The sequence below is a fragment of the Hibiscus syriacus genome, unplaced genomic scaffold (assembly GCF_006381635.1).
Source record: "Hibiscus syriacus cultivar Baekdansim isolate YM2019G1 unplaced genomic scaffold, ASM638163v2 tig00110303_pilon, whole genome shotgun sequence".
In the NCBI taxonomy this organism is placed as follows: Eukaryota; Viridiplantae; Streptophyta; class Magnoliopsida; order Malvales; family Malvaceae; genus Hibiscus; species Hibiscus syriacus.
The window spans coordinates 593,439-618,358 of record NW_024062672.1 but is presented as its reverse complement, the minus strand read 5'-3'; the positions used below and the strand labels follow the sequence as shown (position 1 = coordinate 618,358).

Below are 24,920 nucleotides of genomic sequence, written 5' to 3'. Positions count from 1 at the left end.
CAAAGGAAAAGTGGATGAAAGTCTTTTCACATCTTTAGGATTGGGATATTACTTGGAGAGCCCTTGGTTGTTCCTCGTTGACGTTCTTTTCCGGTGTGGGGATTCTGATACTATGACCTTACTCAGACTTTGGGGTGCAGTTGGGTATGCTCCGTTGTTAGCACTTAGACAGTATGGGGCACATTAGTTTGTCCCAGTAACAAGCGGATTAGCTAGATCAGAGTTTGTGTATCACGGTAACAGCTATAAGAAAATGATTAAGGAAGCAGCCGATTCATGGAAGAAAGTATTCTGGACGAATGTTGTAGCTGCTAGAGACATACTTACTCCGGATTATGTGGAATGGCAAAGATTGAGGAAAAATACCAACATCCCGGTGCCAGACTGTGAAGACACCCGATCCATAAAGGAATATCTCAGGTCTGTCCCTTTCGAACTTGAGATAGCCAAGGCAGAGTTCGAAGCTGTGAACAATGAGTTGAAGCAGAGGGTAAAGGAACTTGAAGCTGAATGTTATCAGTGGAAGCTAGATGCCGACTCTCAAAAAGATAGAGCAGACAAACTGAAAAAAGAACAAAAAAGCGAAGACTTGAGAAAAAGGTATCAAGATAAAGTCAATGATAACTCCAAGTTGAAAGTAACCTCTGAATACTGGAAAGACGAAGCTCACAGTCTGAAAAGGAAGTTCGAGGGGCCTGATGAACGAGCTTGGAAGGAACAGTTGAAGACTGCTCAGAGGCACTTAGCAGACAGTCAACATCAGAACCAACGCTTGAGAATCCGGGTGGCTGATCTAGAGAAACAACATGAAAAGGATGGCAAGACAATAGCTGAGTTAGAAGCTATTGTAGATGTGTTCAAAAAAAAGAGAACGAGCTTCAGATAGTGCCTTTCGACGGAGGTTTACAGTGGCGTTTCCGTTAGGAGCAAGCACAGCAAAGGGTAAAGGCCAGAGACGCAGTTATCCGAGATTTCCTGGATCAAGTGTAGAAGGCAACCCATCATCTCCACAACCTGGCAAGGGAAGCTGGAGTGGTTCAACAAGGCATTCAACCAGTGACAGATGAAGGCAGAAGACTTGTCAACCTACTAGAAGTTGTTCGGGGTATAGAGGATTTAGTCCGGGTGTACCTTTGATTGTTTTTATGTCTCTTAAAAGATAAAACATTTTTGTCTGAATAAAGATTATTTATAATAATGGACACTTTTCTGCATCAATGCCTCCAAATTGCATACATCATGCATTGCATTCCTTGCATTTTATATTTCATGTTTACTTTTATATTTTCCATGTTTTTATATTCGTATTAACCAATAGAACATATCTCAGACACCAAGCTTACCTCCACAAGCTCAAGACACGCATCACCCACATAATACTCGAGCAAAGAAGAGACAAATGAAAGCCAGAATCGAGAAGATCGAAGAGAACATGGCAAAACTGCAGAAAGTGTTGGAGGACAAAATGACCCAGAACAATAAGAGTACTTTGGATTCCATAACGAAAAGCCATGAGTCCTTAGTCGACCAAATCGTGGCTAAGCTGTCTGGTTTACAACAAAAGACAAGTGCACCCGAAGTAGGTGCGTCTGAGGGGGTAACCATATCACCGATCGCACAAGTGGTTGTCTCATCTGGGATCTTACTCGGACTGCAAGGTGACTCATTTGCCACCAAGGGGAAAGCTGTATCGGTGGCAAATATACGAACTTCTGCAGCCAACTCTGACAGTCATCCGAACGACTGCCCTATCTCAGATTTTGACGATGAGGATAAGGCAAAGAAGATGGAAGAGAAAATCAGGATGTTAGAAGATCAGATGAAGATGGTCAAAGGGGACCATGATTATTATGGAGTGGACGCAATGGAGCTGAGCTTGGTTCCAGATTTGGTGCTTCCACCTAAGTTTAAAATTCCTGAGTTTGAGAAGTTCAACGGGAACAGCTGCCCTTCAGCCCATATCACTATGTTCTGTCGGAAGATGACAGGACATGGGGGAAATGACCAACTCCTGATCCACTGCTTCCAAGAGAGCTTGTCCGGTTCAGCTATCCGGTGGTACAACCAGCTCAGCCGAACTCATATCAAGACATGAAAAGACTTAGCCAAGTATTTCTTATAATAGTTCAAGCATATCAATGATATGAGGCCAGACCGAGTTATGCTGCAGAGCCTGAAGAATAAGCATAACGAGAGTTTCCAACAGTACGCACAGAGATAGAGGGATTTATCTGTGCAAGTTGATCCACCCTTGGATGAAAAGGAAACTAGAAATTTGTTTGTACAAACCTTAACGACACCTTACTTCGGGCACCTGGTGGCGATCACATCGAGAAGTTTCTCAGATTTAGTTATGGCTGGTGAGATGGTCGAGCTAACTATAAAACAAGGATATTGGGGGATCTGGAATTACATACACGAGCATTATCGTTTTCCTTCCTTTATTGCAGGTTAAGGAGGGTGGCTATGATATCAGGGTTAATGAAACTATAAATGTTGTCACTGCAAGGACAAGTGAGATTGGCCAGAGGACATGAGGCATCATGAAAGGGGTCATGGCAATGGCTTTGCAGAAGGTTGAGGAGTACACTAAAGATGGCATGAACTGGAAAACCGATAACTGGCAACAAAATGATGGTGTGAAGAATGGATATCATAACGAGTTTAAACACGAGAATAGAGGATGGAATTCTACTTCTGGAGGACAAACTTCTTCTGTTGGCAATAATAATTCTTATAACTCAAGTTCTTGGGATGATTGGGACATGAAAGACAACAGGAAGGTAGATAATAATATAAAAGTGACTGCCTCTCGTAGCAATGATGGTTGGGCTGGCTGGGATGATTCGAAGGATGATGGATATGATCACTTATATAACGGCAGTTCATCTGATAGAAAGGCTGTTGGTCACAACGGAAAATCAGATTCCGCATGGACTGGTGGAGGCTTCCTTTAAGGTTAATTACTTATTCATACATATATACCGTCGTACTTAATTTTATATTAGTCTAGATTTTGCGGTCATGTTGTGCAGAACGTCCAATAGTTAAAATGTACACCGTCTGATGTATTACCAATGGCCAGGTTGAATTTTAAATGTTCTTTGCAGATATCAGAATTCTTACTTGCCCGGAAAAGGTAACTAGTACACAATTTATTCCAACTGGGAACAGAGCATGCAGGGGATGGATAGAACTTTATTCTACCATAGTGCGGTTGCTAAGAAACATTATTTGAGAATCAGATCACTGAGTGGAAGGTGGGGAATGCTTTTGATGAAGTTGGTAATTTCTTTGGGAAGTTTCATGTTTGATAGAAGTTTATATTTATAAAACCGTGGACAGAAAGGGTTAATTTTCCGTATTAGGAAGAGGACTGCCTGTACTTGTGACATGAAAGATCAAAATTACTTTGAATCTATACCAACTATAGTTAATGTGCTTCTGTGTTTATTGGTCGTAATCAATATTGATTTTTTGGTGATTGACCAAAACCCTGATGTTTTTTTTTTATATGTAAACAACATCAGTGGTCCAAAACAACTAAGTTTGTTTGGTGTTAGAATTAGATCTTCATTCAATGTTGACATTTTAAAGCCTAGTTATAGACATCTCTTGTCTAGGTGGTGTATCAAGTTTTGTTTTATTTTATTTTTAAGTTATGGAAGAAACATCAAGTAATGGTATAAAAAGAACATGTCAATGCCAAACGAAAAAGTATATTTGGGCGAAATAATTAATAATACCTTTTATTTATTTATAAATAAGTGTCTTATCCGATTTATTGATAAACTAATTCAAATCGGATATTACGGAGGCAATAGCAATCCTTTCAATCTAGTTTGTTCTATTCGCAATCATCAGGATTTAAATTTCTGTTTTTACTTAAGGGATCTAATGTCTCATCTCACTAGACCAATTGATTGTTGATTAATGATTATTTTTATTTAAGTTTGGATGTATTTTTTTATTAATGTGATACAATAATTTTCTAGATGTATTTTTAAAAAATTATGCTTAAACTTCTTAAATATTAGTCAAATACTTGAATATCATCGTTTAATAAAAACTAATTACATTGTTTGATAATTCAATTTTTTAATCTTAAAATTTATAAATTTTTATTTTATAAATACATCCAAGTTAAAAATAATTAGTTATAAAATAATTGGTGACTGAAATTTTTTATAATTTATAATTTTAAAAATAAATTATTTTCATATATTTTTAGAAAAATATAAATTTTCTAAATTTTATTAAAATTGTTACTTAAATTATTTCAAAATTATCAAAATAAAATTCTAATTATAAATGAGGGGTTAAATAAAATATTTTTATTAATTTAACAAATCACATCATTTTAGTATGTCACATCATTCCTTTAATAATATTTCACATTCTCTAACCATATTTTTTTTAAAAAAATCTATAATTTAATATATTTTTTATAATATTTAAAAGTCTAATAATAAATAAAATCATTTAATTAAATTTAATAATCATTTATAAATTTTATCATATTTTTATATTAATAATGGTGCATATTGATTAATGCCCTCACTCTAAACTCATCCTTGACCTCAATATCTATACACATAATAGATCAATCTAATTAATCATCATTAAACATTTTTAAAAATTTCATTCAGATAATTTTTTTATTTACGCGCATGAATAATCCCAATTTTTTTTTTAAAAAAAAACAAATATAATGATAAAGAAAACAGCAAGTCTTAACGAATAGGGTAAACTATATAAATTTCACTAAAGTTTAAGAAATTTTTTACTTTTTCTACTGAACTTTTAAAAGTAACAAATTGATCATTAATACTATGAATTTATAACAAATTAGTCACTTATCGTTAATATTCATTACTTAAGTAACATAATGCAGATGTGAGTGTTACAGCTATGCTGACCACTCTTTGACTCCATAAAGAAATAATTTGTTTGTTTAATGAAAGCCCCTCTCTTCTTTTCCAGCCTAAACATATTCTCCTCTTTCTTGTTTTTCATCCTCTTCCTATGTGGCTTTGTACAGAAGCACACTGCAAAAACTAACTTTTACGTTTTGAAGAACATTAGAAACAATCAGTTATATATTCAAAAGTTTTCGAAGATTAACCCCCCACCATCCTTATATTAACCTAATATTTGAAGATTATCTATGGCTTCTCCATCTAATCTTAAGTCATCTCACAAAATTGTCAAGGGCATCAACTCTACCAATCATCGCTGTTGACAAATAAATTTGAACATGTAGACTTTGACATCGAGTAACGCTTTCCTACGTACCAAAAAGTTTTATATCAACATAAAAGGCAACCGTGTGCATGGCTGTAATTGATTGATGTAGTGTTGCTTATTGGTTGTCTTTTGTCGAAAAGGCAATCAATAAGCAACACCACATCAATCAATAAGAAATACTTTGTGTCTCCAAATTATGGGTTTGGTCCATTTATGAATTTGGAAATTAATTTTATATTTTAAAATTTTAATTCTCACAATTATTTATTTATTTACATAATGTTACTTTTTAGTCCAAAAAATTAATACTTTTAGAATTATTTCTCATAATTATAACTTGTAGTCCTGTTTATTACTTGTGATGAGATTTGTGATATAAAAACAAATATACAGCATCTACTTCATTCTTCAAACTCCAAATCGGGTTTTCTTAGATTATTCACTGCTACCCTATATATGTTATTTAATGCTTTTTACTCATCTATCAGTGCTGTTTACTTTCTTTTTATATCACAAATCTCATCACCATTTTGACCTTAAATTTGATTGAACTCAGGTTGCATTCAACTCAGACAAGGGTTAGCGGTTGGAGCTTCTTAAGCAACCATTCATATTTAATTCTATAGGATTTATAAAAAATTTGCAAAAGGATATAGAAGTGGAGATAAAAAAATATCGTATGCCCATTGAAACCGTAGAAAGTAGCAAGGGTTCGCGCGTGTTGAGAACTTGAATCGTGCTAAAAGCATCTCAAATGAGTGAATGCATCAAGTAACTAAGTTAAGCTTTGGTTTATTCCTGTATGGTTTGTTTGCGAGTAACTCCGTTAATCATGAAGATGGAGAAAATAGAAGGAAAAGAAGAAAGATGAGCTTTTTTTCATGTAGTCAAAGAGCAGTCAACATAGTTATAATGTCCCATTAGCATTTATTATATATCAATAATATTAGTAATTAATTTATTATAAATTAATAATATTAATGACCATTATTTTAATTTTGAAACATAACGAAAATTAATTTGTTAAAAAAATATTTAGAAGATGGGTTGGTAAGAAAAAGATATTACACAAGGATTGAAAAATCTCACTCCTTAAACTACTCTCCTCTATGGTGCTGTTGAATGAATGATCAACATTGACGAAACACGATGACGGTATGAGAAGAACAAAAGTCCCCTCTAACCCCTAATCTAACTATTTTCCCTTTCCCAACGATGAGAAGATCGTCATAGCCCTAACACTTGCTCAACAATATCGCCGGTTAGGGTTCTGGAAACAATGTCCCCTCTGACAGTGGATGGAAGTCACGTTTAGGGTTCTGGAAACAGTGGCGAGGGTTATAAGGAACTTATAATAAAAGATATAGAAAGTGAAAGTACAGAAATGGGTCTGAAAGTAAATTGATATGTGCTGGGTAACATAAGAAGCATTCAATTTCTCTAAAATTTTAGGGGAGATTTTACTTTTTTTGCTGGGAAGGTACTTCAACACTATCAATGATTATATAAGCCGACTTAATTCGAATTCAACATCGAAGTATGAGAAATTTTTCGTTCCAGACTGAAACAATACTGCATTCAAATCAGGAGCCCTAAAACAACAATCCGTTGCAAAAGATTTACAGAGCAGGTAACTAACTATAGCCTAAAATCAACTTAACCACCGAAACCGTAAAGAGTCCTTCCCTGCCGCTTGAGGGCGTAGACAACATCCATGGCGGTGACCGTCTTACGCCTGGCGTGCTCCGTATAGGTAACGGCGTCACGGATCACGTTCTCCAAAAAGATCTTCAGGACGCCACGTGTCTCCTCGTAAATCAAACCGCTGATCCTCTTTACGCCGCCTCTACGAGCCAATCTTCGAATCGCCGGCTTGGTTATGCCTTGGATATTATCCCGGAGAACCTTCCGGTGCCGCTTGGCTCCGCCCTTGCCCAACCCTTTGCCTCCTTTGCCACGGCCCGACATTCTGTTAATTCGAAGAGAATTCCAGAGAAGAATACAAAAGCTGATTTACAGTCCAAAAGGCGTGAATGGAGTTTAAATAGAGAGGTCTAAGGGTGTCTTTCTCTCCACTGTTTGCCGAGGGACGAGAAGGTAAGGTAAGCCGTTGGATAATTACGTTATCGACGGCTGATACGTGGATCCGTGGATTTTGATTTTATTGGTTGGAGACTGAGATTGAAGTGAGTGAAATCGGAGCCCCTTCAGATAAAGGTTTTATGTATGGATCCGTGTCACGTGTATTTTTGCAGTTTTTAGCCGTCGATTAAGGGATCATCTACGGCTTCAAAGCGTTTTGGTTGGCGGACTGTTAAAAGGTGGAAACTTTCAATTAAAGCAAATCCCGCCCGCCCCATGGGAAAAGGACTCCAAAAAAAAAAAAAAAATACTATGCTTAAAATCCAAGTTTTGTGAACCAGAAAATCCAACAGCTTTTTATATATATAATAATTAGGAATGGATAAAATATTTGAATTAAACAAATTGGCTGTCCCTTTTTTCCCATATATATATATATATATATAAGGGAGGTAAGATAATAGGCTATTCCCAACATCAGGTTGAGAGCAACTTCCATAAGAGACCTCCGAATTATGAAATGTCTTCCGTGGAACTCGATCCCACGACCTCAAGGTTAAGAACCTTGTGCTCTACCAACTAAGCTGGATGATCATTTATTATATTTGAATCAAACAAATTTTAATTTATTCTTGTAAACTTTCAAAATTAAATTAAGTTTAAGCTTAACATAAATTTTATGAGGAAAATATTGAGACACATCATATTTACAATATATTCGTTATAGGATGAGATTAGAGTGATCTTAAATTTTATGACGAGCTTAGTGGGTGAGCAGCTTGTCCTGGATCACAAGCCATAAGAATCCGCGGATGCGTTCGGGAATGTTTAGCTTCCAGATAACAAACCAGCGATAATCCTTATCACCCCAATTCAAATTATTGAGGGAGGCGTAGGCGATTTTAACAGAGAAATTTCTCTTAATCAGGCCCAACGTCGATCGAAGGGGGCACGATGTTCTGAATGTGAGGGATCACTGTAGGGAGAAAATATAGTGAATGGAAGCCCAGCACCGAGTGCCATCCCCATGGGTCATCTCACAGACCTTCATAGCATCATTTTGAATGGATGGAGCAGGAGAGTATTCTGAAAGAACATCAAGAGAAGGGATCCATAAATCGTGCAAAGCATCGACGGTTTCACCATTACCAACTGACCAAGCAATGTTTTGGTGGAAGAGAGGCCATATGTTTGCAATTGACCTCCACATGGTAGAGCAACCATGTCGAGAGAGTGAAGCCGAACACCTTTGATTCATTGAATGAATGTGAATAAAAACATATCAATACATGAAGTTAAAAAAAATTAAAATTAAAATAGAATTTTTATTATTTTTAACATAAAAATATTCAGAAATTTAAATATTGAATAAATCCTTATTTACGTCTCTGCTTAATTGTGTAATGCAATAATTATAAGAAATTTCACATCATCATTTTAACTAATTCAATAACAACGTTATTAATAGGAACTCAACTAACTAATAACATTATGAAAATATGAAGACAAAATTATATCAAACTAAACTAGATGGATTGAATTTCATATTGCATTTAAGATAGTAGAGGGACTAAATAAAAATAAATTATAGTCATGTTTATTTTTTTTAAGTAGTATGGGGTGATTACAAAATAATATTTATTTATATATTTTTCTTAATCGTCGACAACACGTACACCTTACAAACAAATGTAACTACTCGAATTAAGAATCTTTAGAAAAGACAACACTCTCATCAATCACTGAGATCGCTTGAATTTATAGTTTAGTTAGCCGTCCAAAGACATAAATGCAATGATAGATTATAGTCGGAAGTTATTTCGATTTAAAACAAAATCTAGTTAAATCTTGGTATTAAATCAGATTAGGTGGTTTAGCCATGTTCTCTCCTTGCTTGCAACTGCAAGAGGAGAGCCACTAATCTCTACTTTTTCTAAGTAGAAAGGAATCACTATAGGGTCAGCTTAAGAAACAATAAAATAAAACAAAAGCAAAAAGTTTAAAGGTTAAGAAACATTGCCTTTTGTAAACCCTAAAAATCAATGAAACAAAAGGAGTCGAGTGGGAGGGTTATTTATTATACAAATATATATAAAGTAGCTAAGTGATCTCCTTTTGATTTTTGTGGCTTCTTTCTTCATTCCACATTTCATCTTCTTTGCTTTGCTTTCTCTCTTTGTTTGATGTGATTCATTTCTCCCCCATTATTATTTGCCTTCACTAAAGTGAAAGAAATCAATCAAGGAAACCATGGTTTTTAATTCAATTCCAGCTTATCTTGATCCACCTAATTGGCAACAAGTCAGGGTTTCTTTCATTTTTAATTCTTTGAATTTGTTCATTTTTTAAGTCAAAAAATTTCAAAAGATAAATATTCCTAAGGTTAACTTTTGTTAAATCTTGTTGAATATACCAAGTATTTGATTTCCTTTTTTGCTTGCTTTCTTATATTTTTTTCAACATCCAAATCAGCAAGCTGGTTCTGGTGGCAGTGCAATCGCCCAACACCTTCCTCCTCCTCCACCGTCGCCACCTTCATAATCACAACCACATGGAGTAGGTGGAGGAGCGGGCTTCATACGGCCGGGTTCTATGGCCAACATACCTATACCTGAGGCATTAAAGTGTCCAAGATGCGAATCAACCAACACAAAGTTTTGCTACTTCAACAACTACTGCCTTACACAGCCTCGCCACTTTTGCAAAACTTGTAGAAGGTATTAGACTAGAGGGGATGTAACCCCCAGACCGATGTGGGTAACCCGATCCGATCTGAGATGTCACATTAGGGCCACCGGAGCGACCCAACGTAAAAATGGCAAAAAATTTAAAACATTTTATCAAAACATGTAACTCATAAAATCATTAATCGGTATGTAGAATTAAAACAGATTTTCAGACTCACATATAAAACAAAATACAATTACATGCTCCCTAATCATATGTACCATACTCTGCAAACAGCACCGGAAGAACTCCCTTACTAAAGTCGATAGCTGTACCGATACAATTCTTTTAGCCTGAAAAGATGAGTAACAGAGTGAGCTTTGGAAAGCTCAGTAATACAGAACTTACAGATATTATTTAGAGGTACTGGATAATCTTAGCAGACAGAGAAACACAGATCTTCAGTATACCGATAGAATGTCAGAATTTAGAATCACTATTGGAAAAGTTCAATAACTGACAGAATCATCAGTTATTCAGAATAAGACTTGAGCTGATAAGGAAGAATTGAAGGTTCAAGACATTTACAATCTATGTCGATATATCAGATTATCGAACAACTCTTAGATGAATAGTTCCCAAAACTAATACTTATCGACTGGTCAATTCGTTGTCCTTCCAGGGTATTAACACTTTAATACAAAAAAATTGTTATCCATAGATCATTTTTGGAATCATCACTAAATAGATCTTCCAATGTCTTTATTTTATTTTTACGCTTTCACTATATCATGAAATATTGACGTGCTTGATTTATAGTTCATGATCCATAAGACCATTACATCATGTATGTTCATTAACGTTTCCAGACTCATCCAAACCACTTACTTAATCTTTAGTCCATGAGGTTACTTAATTCATTTAGTAGTCAAGTCCATTCCTATTACTTCTGAGTTCTCCAGGGTAATCCAAACGTTTCTGCATTTCAGATACATATTGTATTTTCGTTCAATTCAATTTCGTCTTCGTGGTTAATTTGTCTAACGAATATCCATTTCTTATTACCGAATGCGATCTAGAGTTGAGCTGAGCTGAGTACTTTTCAAATTATCATCGAACCACACTTGAGAAAACAAACACACATTCAACTGATACCTATGTCATTCAGGTACTGACATATCATTACGGTTGATCGGCTTACTTAAGTTATTCCATAACTTCTAAAGGTAGTCCAACACCTATGCTTATTTGGATTCCTTAATTAATCCAATATATTACTTAGTATAAGCCATAAGGGTATTTTGGTCATTTTGGTGTTCAGTTTTATTCCATTCATTTCAGATCTCGAGGATATCCACTCATTCCTGAGTTTGGTGATATTCTTGGTCATTTTCATTACATGGGTATTTTCGTAATTTTACCTTACCAGAGTATTCTCATAATTTCCTATCCATGTACCTTTAACATTAACCCTTTGATGATATAAAATATAAGTTACAAATCCAGGGCTGATTTATTTATCACCAATCACAAACTTGTAATTTAATTTTAACAATTCCTCAATCACTTATATTAGTCATTCGATCTGTATTTAGTTACAGAATTTCTACCATATTCATATCGTGTATATAAATTATTCAACTCCACAAAAGTGACCAACATTATCTTATTCATGCATTTACTAATACCAACATATTTCATAAAGCATAAAGAGGTAGTAAAGTATTACCTCGATTTCTGTGCCATACTGATCTACCATAAAAATTCTATTCGAAAGCCCTCGATCTTGAAATCATCTTCCAATATTTCCTCAGATCCATATCAAAAGAAATTACATAAAAAACGGAGCTTAATTCTGAAAAATGGATCGAATCAGATGATAAATTAGTGAAAAATAGCTTACCGGGTTCGAATTTGGCGAAACAGACTTCGGATTCGGATTTAGGACGTCGAAAGCAAAAAATATGACTTTTTGAAAATTTGGAATTTTCGGTCAAAATCAAAGTCAACGAGTTTGACTAGTAATTTCGAGGCCTTCAGGTCTGAATTTCAAAAAACGGACTGCAGAATCGGATTTGGAACGTCGAAAAACGTTAGGATATGTATACTCGATCAAAGGTCGTTTAATGCCCGATCAAAGCCGATCAAAGTTCCGGTCAATTGTGGTTAACGCCGATCAACGATCAACGATCAACAGTCGACCATTTTACACAAATATCACCTTAATAGAAATTAATTACCAAATTAGCCACATTCTGTAAATATTTACTAAACTAACACCAGAATTTTACACAAATAGCACCCAAACATAAATTAATTACAAAGCTCGGTTCACAATTTTGAACGGTGGAGAGCTCGATTCCAAAACGTCAGAAACTTTGACGGTCTTACCCCTCCACATGCTGGCGACGACGGAGAAGCGGAGAACACCGGTGGACTCATAACGATGCAAGGAACACGATGGTGCGGGAGGTGTCGTAAACGGATGATCAGATCGTCGTGAATCGAAGAAAAACCAACTGAAATCGAGTTATTACCGACGATACTTCCGACTGAAATTAACGACGAACAACGACGATTCACGATGAAAGGTTTGAGGAGTTTTTTTCCTCGTTCGACAACGAGCACAATGGTGTTTTCAGTTCGTCGATCGGGGGTTGGACGGCGAGTAGATCGGAGTTGAAAGGAGGGTTGTTGTAGAAGAAAAACTGGAAACTTTTTCCAGAAACATACATGAATGGGGGATTTATAATTCAACTCATAATAAAAATGGGTAAAACCATGAGTTTAGTTATTGAACTTCCTGCACTTCTTAAAATGGTATGCCAACTTTACGATTTTACAATTTAATCCTTAATTTCCTTCCAAAATTCATATTAAATTCACCACTTTATAGTTTCTTAAATTTAGCCCCTAAATTGGGGTGATACAATTCTTTCCTCCTTAAAAGAATTTTGTCCTCGAAATTCATTCATGTCACATTATTGCAGAAATGAAACTTCCATCAATTCTTTCATATCTTTCATGTAGCTCTTATAAAAATACAAATCTTCCACTAATCCTTAACCAATTGAGTATATATTCTTATCAGAACTTTTCAATACCAACATTATCTTATTAATGCATTTACCAATATCAACATATTCAATAAAACATAAAGAGGTAATAAAATATTACCTCGATTTCTATGCAATACTGATCGACCATAAAAATTCCATTCGAACGCTCTCGATCTTGAAATCATCTTCTAATATTTCCTCAGATCCATATCAAAAGAAATTACATAAAAAAACGGAGCTTACTTCTGAAAAATGGATCGAATCAGATGATAAATTAGTGAAAAACAGCTTACCGGGTTTGAATTTGGCGAAACGGACTTCGTATTCGGATTCAGGACATCGAAAGCATAAAATATGACTTTTCAAAAATTTAGAATTTTTGGTCAAAATCAAAGTCAATGGGTTTGACTAGAAACTTTGAGGCCTTCAGGTCTAAATTTCGAAAAACGGGCTGCGAAATCGAATTTGGAACGTCAAGATAGGTATACTCGGTCAAAGTCAAAGGTCGTTTAATGACTGGTTAAAGCCGGTCAAAGTTCTGGTCAACTGTGGTCAACGCCGATCAACGGTCAACAGTAGACCATTTTACACAAATATCACCCTAACATAAATTAATTACCAAATTATCCATATTCTGTAAATATTTACTAAACTAACACCCGTTTTTTACACAAATAGCACCCAAACATAAATTAATTACAAAATAATCACCCAGACGATGCCCACTCTCAGGGGGTGCGCGTACGGTGCGTGAACAGTGCTACGGTGTCGGAAAATTCCAGAAAAAATTCCTAAAAATTATTTTAAGCGATTTTGAGGCACTTACACAGCTCGGTTCACAATTTTGAACGGCGGAGAGCTCGATTCTAAAATATCGTAAACTTTGACGGTCTTACCCCTCCACGTGCCGGTGAAAAAGGAGAAACAGAGAACACCGGTGGACTCAGATTAATGCAAAGAACACGATGGTGCGGGAGGTGTCGTAAACGGATGACCGGATTGTCGTGAATCGATGAAAAACCAACTGAAATCGAGTTATTACCGATGATACTTCCGACTGAAATTAACGACGAACGACGACGATTCACGACGAAAGGTTTGAGGGGTTTTGTTCCTCGTTCGACAACGAACACGATGGTGGTTTCGGTTCGTCGATCGGAGGTCGGACAACGAGTAGATCGGAGTTGAAAGGAGGGTTGTTGGAGAAGGAAAACTGGAATTTTTTTTCCAGAAACATACGGGAATGAGGGGATTTATAATTCAACTCATAATAAAAATGGGTAAACAATAAGTTTAGCCACTGAACTTCCTGCACTTCTTAAAATGGTCTGCCAACTTTATGATTTTACAATTTAATCCTCAATTTCCTTCCAAAATTTAAATTAAATTCACCACTTTATATTTTCTTAAATTTAGCCCCTAAATTATAGTGTTACAGGGGGTGCCCTAAGGAATGTCCCTGTGGGAGACAGGTAGTGTAGAAACAAGAGAAACAAAGGAAGCCTATCGAAATCTCCGGTGAGTGGCGACCGACAAACAGCTTCGAGTTCCTCGAATACTATTCTTTCTTCAAACAGTTGTGGAAGAGCTGATATTTTGGGACTTGAAGTTGGACCTCGGGCTCCTACACTTAGGTTCATGGCTCCCTTGCTTCATCTTAATGAATTTGGTGGCAGTGTTGCTGATATTGGGTTGAGTTACGGTTTGATTTCGGCTCCACTCGGAGGAACAAACGATCACTTAGGTTTTCAAATAGGAAACGAGGCAGGCGGTAGTGGCCGTGGTGCCGTCGAAACTTCACTTTTGACTATGAGTGGTTTGGACGGCTAGTGGCGGCTACAACAACCTCCACCACAATTTCCCTTTGATGGCGGCTTGGAACCTCCGTACCAATTTGAAAGTGGAGGTGTTGATCATCGGGTTCAACTTCACCTAAGACACAGATATCAACAATGGCAAATCAAAAGGCTTCAGTGAAAATGGAAGATAATAATAATAATAATAATAATAATAATAATAATAATAATAATAATAATAATAATAATAATAATTCTAATAATAATAATAATCGTATATTTTTGGGGTTTCAAGGAAATGATCAAATATGGGGTGGAATTCCATGGAATAGGGTTGGGATTAGGACATTGGAGGTCCTGTGTAAATTCTTAAAAAGAGGCCCTTAAATCAGTTTTTTAAAGATGACTTTATTAACTAGAAAACCTTTACTAAATTATAGAGAGAATGTCATATTACATGATATATATTAAGAACATATAGAGAGATTGGTGATATTATTGAATTTCTAGATCTTATAATTTCCTTAGTAAAAATTGCAAAGCTTGAATGCAATATATATAGGGAGATTGGTAATATTACTAACTCAAATCCTAAAGGTGTGGGACAGGGAGATCATGAAGATGAGATCTAATTTTTTTGGGGCCCTTGCTATTCCGGGGCCCTGTTCCGTCGCTCAAGTCGCTCATATCCAAGCCCCACCTCTGCCATGGAAGGATCTTTCGAGTTTCAGTTCATCATCCATAAGCAATCATTTATAGATTCGGGGTTTTCTCTTTTACTCTCTATCTCTTATCTTGCTTAAAGAATTGGGTGTTGAAGCTTCTTTTTCTTTTGTTAGCCTTGGCTTCCATTAAAGAAAAAAATATAACTGTGATGAAACTTTGTTAGCCTTTGTTTCTCTTGTTTCTACACTACCCGTCTCCCACAGGGACATTCCTTAGGGCACCCCCTGTAACACTACCTGTCTCCCACATGGACATTCCTTAGGGCACCCGTCTCCCACAGGTTGAATCGGTTCAATCTAAACCGTTGCCTAGTCCGGTTCAATCTAAACTGGTTGAACCGCTACTAGTGAACCGGCCAGAACCGCTGAACCGTTCGAACCGGACTGGCTGAAAACTGGAAAAAACCAGAAATTTTGTTTTTTTTTTTTAAAAATTAAACCAAACGTCGTTTGTTAAACGAGCCAAGTCGAACTCGAGTATTGTTGAGCTCGACTCGAACTTGAAAACTTTAAAAGTAAGCTCAACTCCACTCAAACTCACAAGTTAAAAATTATCAAGTTCAACTCGAACTCGAAATATAATATTGAAACTTGAACTCAAAAAGGTTTGAACTAAAAAAAATTTAGAAGCTCAATTGAAGCCTAAAATTCGAGCTTGATTAAAGTGAAAGAATAGTTCACTCAATGCTCACCAAAAGGCTCCATGATTTTGAATGCCAAATTACCTCTATTATTTATAGAAGTTAGTTGTGATGCTCTTCTATGTTTCTTAGCAATGTGAGATTGTTTTGTTCTCATATTTTTACTCTTTAGACTTTTGGGATGCTCTTCTATGTTTCTTAGCCATGTGAGATTGTTTTAAAAAAAAAATTAAACCAAACAATATCATTTTGTTATGATTTTTTTAGCCCCAAATTTATTTTTTAATTATAGTTATATAATTATATTTATTATTTAATATGTTTTACCTTAAATATTATGTTGTAGTTAATTTGAATCATTTTGTTTCACTTGATTTTATGGTTTTTAATTTATATATGTTATGACTTGCTTTGAATATGACTTGTGATATAAAAAAATGTTTTTTATTAAATATTTTTGGTATTTTTATTTAATTTTTTAAATAATTATGACGTCGTCCGGTTCTTCCGACCGGTCGGACCGGTTCGACCGGTTGAACCAGTGAACCGATAGCATGGCCGGTTCGCTAACCGGTCCGGTTCTGAAAACCATGCTTTCCAACTCCATATGGACTAAAACCCTAGAATTGGTTATGCTTTTCTTTCTTTCTTCATTAATTATTAGGGTTTGTAGATTTCAATGTACGAGTAGTATGTTTTCCATAGTGAGTGCATCAGTCTTAAACCTTTCATTTTATTATCCTCGAGTTAAAGGGTTGGTGTAAAGGATTAAGAAACCTTTCATTTTAAGCATGTTTACCATGTGTTTGACGTTATATCGCCCAAATTAGATCAAAAACGCATCTATATTATTGCAGTGCATAAATGGTGGACAATCGATATAATATTTCTCAACTCTTATTAGATAAAATATTGATGATTGCTGCCATTATTGCATGGTGAGGCACAAAAGAAAGATAAAATATTGTATGAATTAATTTAGTTTGGTAATGACAATTAGGTGAGACATGAGACAGCTGCCAATGATGTTCATAATTTGAGACTGTACTTGTTTCTTTTAAGATGTTAGGAACGAGGAGGTGTTTGTTATACCTCTCGAGGGACTCTCCCGCACAAAAAGTTTTCCAGTTGACAAATTTCTTTGATAAAATTTTGACCAAATCTATTGACTTATGATTGCAGTTATACACTTTTTAGATTCTATATTTCTCTATCTCCTCTTACTACAAATGTTATAGATCAATTGTCATATAATCAACTATGACTCTTCACGTAAATAAAAAAACGAATTGTCAAGGATCTTTATATGTCATTTGTTCTCATCAACCATAGTCATAAAAAGACCAACGTCAAGTCATTGCAAATATAGAACAATTGGTGTAAGGACAAAAGATTTCAAAATCCCAGTCAAATCTATATAACTAAAATTTATCTTAGTGTTGTGTAATATATGAATTTATCATGTGTTTTCCTTATTGTTGAGTTAATCGATTGGATGAATCGGCCAAGAGAGGGTGAATTGACAATAAAAATTTCGGTGGAAGCTTTTGCGGAAAATTGAAAAGATTTGCACAGCGATTTAGAGTGGTTCAACTTTCTCAAACAAAGTCTACGTCCACTCCCTTAGCTATCCACACTAAGGATTTTCCACAAATTCACTAATTTGTCTTTCTTTTGAGGACAAAGAGTAACCTTACAAATCCCTCAAGAATTTTACCCCAAAATTTTGAGAACTCTCTCTTCCAAAGATAAAATTACAAATTTCGCAAACTTACAGAAAAACCTCTCAAGGCAAGATGTTTGCACAATTATAAAACAAAGAAAGAAAACTTAATAATCAATACAATTGAGTACAAATGGTATTCCTGAAAGCTAAATGAATATTGGATGGAAAATAGGATTGAATTGCTCAAACAAATAAGTTTAAGGCTTTCTCTTTGATTCTCTCTCAATTCTTGTTTCTTGTTTTTGATCAATGACTTCTGAGCTTGTTTAAATACACCTTGGATTGATTCTGAACGTTGGGGGATCATTGGTGAAGTCAATAGAGCCGTTATAGTGTGAATACCATTTAAAAATTCTGTTGGGAGCATAGGTGTATTGGTACACTATCAAAGTGTATCGGTACACTCAGTGTAAAATTCAAATATTTCGACCGTTATTTGACCAAGTGTATCGATACATCCCAGGTGTATCGGTACACTAATTGAATTCGATGTTTCTCGGAGCCTGGAGTGTATCGGTACATCGTCTATGTATCGGTACACTAATTACATTTGAAATATGGATGTATCAGTACATACATGAGTGTATCGGTACATTCCTTTATAAAACTTATTTTTGGCTCGAGTAAGGTTCGAAATATTTTGTAAAAATTGTTTCAAAAATATTTTAAGATTAAAATACAATTTTACACTTAAGTAAGAATTAAAATTGACATTTGAAAACTTGGAGTAATATCTTTGATATTCGAATAATTTAATCGAATATATAATTTTGAATCGAGTATAAAATATTAAAATTCAATAGTACTTTATTTGTTATATCGTTGTAACATTTCAAACTACGGGTTAGTGACCAAATTGTAAAATTTCAGAATTTGGTGATTAAAGTGGAAAGTTCAATAGTTCAATGATTTATGTGGAGATATTTCCTGAAAGTTGTTAGTAATTATTAAAAGAATTAAAGGGAAAAATGGTCATTTAACTTGGAAATTATAATTAAATTATATATAGGCATGTGGGATAAGGATGAGGAGATATTTTCTCCACTTCATCTTTTTCTTCTTCATCATACGAGAGAAAGAGAGAGCCAAGCTTACAAAGGTAAGTTTTCGAATTTGTTGATTATTTGTTGATTTAAAGCTTGGGTTTTGATCATTAGATGATAACTAAGCTTAAGGAAAGCTTAAGTTATCTTAAAATCAAAAGATAAAGGAGTTATGACAGATTAAAGAAAATGGGTTTTGAAGTGAAATTTTGAATAGGAAGATTTAAATGAATTTGGAGGATGAATTTGACTTGTCATCTATGAGAATAAGAAGTTAGAAGTGTTAGAATTAAGTTTGGATAACATGGAAAATTTGGTATGATTATTGATTTCCATATGAAAGATGGATTTTTGAGGTTAAAGATGAGATAAATGGATATAAATTAGTTTAAGTATGTATATTTGAGTTAAGAATATGAAAGGGAATGAAACATGAAGAATTTAAGTGATATAGTGGATTTTCGTGCATGAATAGTGATTTTCTGGGCAGGTGCATCGATGCACTATGATTGTATACCGATGCACTAAGACAATTTTGAAGATGCATCGATGCATTAAGGGGTGCATCGATGCATGGATATTTCGAAGCTATTTTGTGCACCGATGCACCTATAGTGCATCAATGCACTCTTAAAGGAAAAGCTGAAATTTGGTTTATTAAATTAGTCTGAGTTATTAACATCAAGTTATAAGGTTTAGGCTTCTGATAATCGTCTCAAAAATTATGTTTATATAAAATTGAGCCTAAACAAGTTCTGGAAAAAATCAAAGAATTAGGATCGAATCAAAGAAAGGCTAAGGTGAGTGCAATTTATTTTGTACTTAGGTTCTTGAACAAACATTGGCTTGCGATGAGCCAACGATGGAGTTACTATGGTAAGAAGTAACTTTTATCATGTTATGTGATTATTATGTGTGTATTAATATATAGAAATGAATATATATTCTTATATGTTACATGATTTACATGTTTATGTGAAAATGCATTAGTGATATATGCGATGTATTGGAAACATATGAGAACAAGAGATTATATGATTTGTATGATATATGAATTCATATGAAAAATGATATGAAATATGTGGCATATAAATAGGCAACCCATGATATATGTTATATGATATGAACCTATGTGACCACGTGAGAAAGAATATATGTCTATGAGAAGGCATAAGAACAAAGTATTAGCTATGCGACATATGAATATGAATCATATGGAAATGTTCTACGTGTAATTGAACTATGCTATGATATGATAAGTGATAAATATGAAAAATAATGCCCATGTTATATGATACGAGAGCTATAGGTATAGTTGGCATGCCAAGAGTAGAGGGTCTACGCGGTCCTTCGGGACAAAATTCTACGTGGTCCTTTGGGACGTATATGTATTCTTTGGAACATGTATGAGGTCTTTTGAGACACTTACTTGATCCTTGATATATGTATATGATTGTTAAGGAATTTTTATGTGGTCTTTAGGGACATATTATATGGCACTACGGTGCAATTCTACGTGGCACTTCGGTGTAAATTTATACGAGCTGTGGTGACAGCATAGTGCACAACCTCACAGTACTCACATACCTTCAGTTCTCACCAGTGTACCATGGGCTAATAAAGAGACAATAACAAATACAATATATAAGATGCATATGCTTGTGGTGATATGAAAGGTATTGTATGAATTATAGTATGACATGTATGTTCCTTTGTAAAATATATGTGTTCTATAATATGTATAGAAATGTTCAACATATGGTTATATGATCACAAGGAATTAGTAACAATAACATGAGTATTGAAAAACATGTTAATGATACATGTTTTTATATGATATGATAGTATTTGCATATGTATACCTTTTGTTTATATGAAATTATATATGGTTATAGTTTATGTTTTATATGCCTCACTAAGTCATCGACTTAGCGTGTGATTGTGTCACACGTAGGTTTGGAAAGCGGAAAGAGAAGTAAAGAGGAACAAGACAGGTCAGTTCTCCTTATTTAAGATCAGATCAGAAATGTAAATTGAATACATGTGTTTTGTAAGAAAGAATTTAGTTGGCATGTAATAATATAAAAGATTTGAATCCGATATGCTCTAATTGGTTTGTAAAATCATATGAATGAGTTTTCTAATGTTAAACATATTTATGTAAATGTATAGTAATGAAAGGTTAAATTTTTACGAGTTTTATGTATGTTTTACGAAAATCACTATTCATGACACTGTTCGTTAGTGTTCACGATACTATTCATACCGTATTTTACTGTTCATAAATACATTTTTATCTCAAAATTTTATACCAAACACAATTGAACAATATATGATCATATTTTCTTAATATAAGTCCAAATGTTTTGATATTTTGTAAGAAAAAGGTTTTGAAAAGTCAATGTGACATCTTAGACTCGTATTCGGGTCGGATACGGGTTGGGGTGTTACAGTTAAATCGAAACATCAAAATGTTTTTAACAATCTCCCCCTTTTTGATATAACAAAACATTTTTGTAATTTTAAGATTTTCTTTTTGAAAATCATTTTTGAAATCATTTTTGAAAAATTACTCCCCCTTACTTTATTCTCCCCCTTTTTGTTAAATAAAAAAGACTCTATAAAAACTTTTAAACAAGGTTTTAAAGAAAATAGTTAATTGATTTATATAGATATAGCTTTAGCTGCTAAGATCACAATCAAGAGAATTGTTAGCCATTAGTCCATAATAAATATTCATAAATAATGTGTAATGGTAATTGGTCATATGATATCTAATATGTAAATGATGCAAAAACTATTGAAAATTCAATTAAAGTTCAAATAACTAATAATCATATAAAAAACAAACAAATCCAAATATCCACAACATAAACATCCAAGTTTAATCATCCAAATACATCAAAATATTTTAACAATAAGTTCAAATTTAACCTATGAAAACTAAGCAAGAGAAGTCTAATCATCTATCGGTGGATCGGGAGGAGGAAAATGTGCTCGTAGAGCAGTCATATCAAGTGTGAGCGCATTGAGTTTGTCGTCCATAGCATTTAGTCAATAATTCAATGCTTCATTGTTAGCTCGCATCTCCCATTGGTTATCCAATTGTTGAGCCCCCTTAGCGCTTAAGTGGAACTCTATGGATGCAAACCTCATGTCCAATGTCTCCATGAATGAGCGAAAGTATGGAGGCATCGAACTATCTTGCTTGGTTGGATTGTCCTCAAATAAGTTAACAAGATCATCGAGACATCCCGAAAAAGATCTTCAAGCTCTGGATCATCATCAGCCGGTAATGGTGCCGCTCGTGAAGAACTACTACCAGGTGTTTTCTGGGTTGATCGAACCCATTAATCTTTATCCTCGGAACATCCTGATTTACTCAAGGTTTAAATATTAATTTGGCTCTTAAGAGGGATGGATACATCAAGTTGTACCATAAGCTTGGATTTGATAAAGAAATTAATAAAAAGACAACCGTAAACTAAGGTTTCTACGTGTTTGGAGGGAACATTATTTACAGTTTCAACTAGTTCACCAAAAATGATTTGAGGAAAATTTATTTTCTTTTTATTCTGGATACAATGTATCCACCAAAGGTCAAATACTCTAAGAGTGAAGTATCTACCTCTAAATGGTCTAAACCACCATGAGATGATCAAGTGAAGAAAACGATCGTGGTAATCTACCAAAGTACTTGCACTAGCCTTGGCTCTATAAGGAGTAGCCATAATTTCTCTCTTGTTATCTAAACCATCTGTTATCTAAACCAAATGTCCTAGCAATAGAGTCAGAGTCAATATAAACGTATTGGTCTAATAGATAAGACAAAATACCTATGGTTAGAGTTTGAGACTCATTTTGGACACAAACCGCATTGGAATAGAAAATGCGGACAAGTTGGTGATAAATGATAGGTTTAAGCTGAAATAGTTTATCAATTTTCCAAGTTTTGAGGGTAGAAATATATTTAAATTTCATATCAATCATTGCTTGGATAGAAGGGATACGTTCTCCCCGGATGTTATAGGACTCGAATAGGTCAACAAACCTAGTGTAGAGATTTTCTCGACGACCATGTTCATTAAAACAAGAATTTATAATTGTCATCTCGGGATTATTTGGGTTTGGATTTGGAGGTGGAATAGGTGGTTGGTTATAAAAAACAACACTTTTAAAAAATAATATTTTTTTTATTTCAAAAATTAAAAATAAATTGAAAAATTATGTTTTTTGATGAAATTTGTTGTAGATTCTAGTTTAAAATCATAATATAAGCAATGCCCGATATCAATTTCGAACTAGAACTAACTAAAACTAGTCATATGTTCAAAAATCAATAAAATAGTGGTTTTAGGAAAATTACCTTGAAATTTGAAGATTGAGTGGAATGTGTTGATTTTTACACGATTTAATGATTGCTAGCAGGATTATACGTTGAAAAATGAAGAGATTCTGACTTGAGATGTTGGATTTGAGCAAGATGGAAAATTAGTGGAGTGGAGGGTATACGGCTGTAGTGTTTTAAGAGAGAGTTTGGGAAAAATGTTGTTATTTTAGGGATTTATACCCAAAACCCGACGGGTGTATCTGTACACCTTGGAGTGTATCGATACATATTCAAGGAATGTATCGGTACACATTCATAGTGTATCGATACATAGCAAGGATGTATCGATACCTAGGTATCGATACACTTTGCACAAAAATGTCAAAATATGCTTTTAAACACTTGGAATGCTAAATTAATCAGCTCTAGTGGTATTAACAACTCATATTTCGAAAATTAACTATGTTCAATCAATAAAATCTACCTTTAAATTTTATTTGAACATATTATTAATTTTCACTAAAGATCATAAACTCTCCCTAACTATTAGTATAGAATGCATTCAAAAATGTTATTTTTATAAGCATTTTTCATTTCTAATTAAAAGTGCTAAAATCATTTTAAACACTAAGTCAAGGTAGGTCAATTAAACCTAATTCTCCCCTAAGTGTCCAAAATCTTTCTTTATCTAAAGGTTTTGTAAAAATATCAGCTATTTGATGCAAAGTATCAACAAATTCTAGAACTATATCTCCTTTTTGTGATATGGTCTCTAATGAAATTATGTCTAATTTCAATATGCTTAGTTCTAGAGTGTTGGATGGGATTTTTAGTGAGACAAATAGCACTAATATTGTCACACTTGATAGGAATGGTACCAACTTTAATTTCATAGTCTAAAAGTTGTTGTTTCATCCATAAAACTTGTGTGCAACAACTACCCGCTGAAATGTATTCTGCTTCAGTGGTAAATAATGCCACACTATTTTGTTTCTTTGAAAACCAAGAAATCAACATATTTCTGAGGAATTGACAAGTACCAGAGGTGCTTTTCTATCTATTTTGCACCCTCCATAATCCGCATCAGAGAAGGCATGCAAGCTAAAGCTAGAGTCTCTAGGATACCAAAGTCCTAAACTAGGAGTATCCTTAAGGTATCTAAAGATTCTCTTAATGGCTTTTAGATGTGATTCCTTAGGGTATGATTGAAATCTAGCACATAAGCAAACATTAAACATAATGTCCGGTCTACTTGCGGTTAGATAAAGTAAAGAACCAATCATTGACCTATATAATTTAACATCGACATCTTATCTCCTTCATCTTTGTCAAGATTTGTAGATGAGCTCATTGGAGTGGCTTGGGATTTGACATTTTCCAGTCCAAACATCTTGAGCATATCCTTGATGTACTTTGCTTGATTGATGAAGATGACATCTATCATTTACTTGATTTAGAGCCCTAAGAAAAATGAAAGCTCCCCCATCATGCTCATCTCAAATTCACTTTGCATTAGCTCAAAAAAATTCTTGGCAAAGAGCATCATTAGTAAAACCAAATATTATATCATCAACATAAATTTGAACTATTAATAAATCTTTACC

General features: G+C 34.3%; 2 protein-coding genes and 1 pseudogene across 4 annotated transcripts; 2 read left to right on the top strand and 1 right to left on the bottom strand.

Moving 5' to 3' along the window:
- Positions 1-2,540: 2,540 nt before the first annotated feature.
- Positions 2,541-24,001, top strand: LOC120116747 (probable ADP-ribosylation factor GTPase-activating protein AGD6). 3 transcript variants are annotated; one of them, XM_039137158.1, is made up of 2 exons: positions 2,541-2,986; positions 23,995-24,001. In XM_039137158.1, the coding sequence occupies exon 1, from the start codon at positions 2,544-2,546 to the stop codon at positions 2,955-2,957; it is 414 nt and encodes a 137-aa protein (XP_038993089.1). In that variant the 5' UTR covers positions 2,541-2,543; the 3' UTR covers positions 2,958-2,986; positions 23,995-24,001. The 3 variants fall into 3 exon arrangements, with proteins under 3 accessions (XP_038993089.1, XP_038993087.1, XP_038993088.1); XM_039137156.1 differs by lacking the exon at positions 23,995-24,001 and adding an exon at positions 3,086-3,224 and having other exon boundaries at positions 2,541-2,958; XM_039137157.1 differs by lacking the exon at positions 23,995-24,001 and adding an exon at positions 3,111-3,222 and having other exon boundaries at positions 2,541-2,958.
- On the bottom strand, positions 6,829-23,697 carry LOC120116748 (histone H4). The gene is made up of 2 exons (XM_039137159.1): positions 23,691-23,697; positions 6,829-7,255 (listed from the first exon to the last, which is right to left on the bottom strand). Exon 2 carries the CDS (start codon positions 7,213-7,215, stop codon positions 6,904-6,906), a length of 312 nt encoding a protein of 103 aa, XP_038993090.1. The 5' UTR covers positions 7,216-7,255; positions 23,691-23,697; the 3' UTR covers positions 6,829-6,903.
- LOC120116746 lies at positions 9,580-15,046 on the top strand (annotated as a pseudogene).
- Positions 24,002-24,920: the final 919 nt, after the last annotated feature.

What these genes read in the sequence shown, in the direction of transcription:
- LOC120116747 (XM_039137158.1), top strand. Translation starts at nt 2,544, where the DNA reads ATGAAAGGGGTCATGGCAATGGCTTTGCAGAAGGTTGAGGAGTACACT.
- LOC120116748 (XM_039137159.1), bottom strand. Translation starts at nt 7,215, where the DNA reads ATGTCGGGCCGTGGCAAAGGAGGCAAAGGGTTGGGCAAGGGCGGAGCC.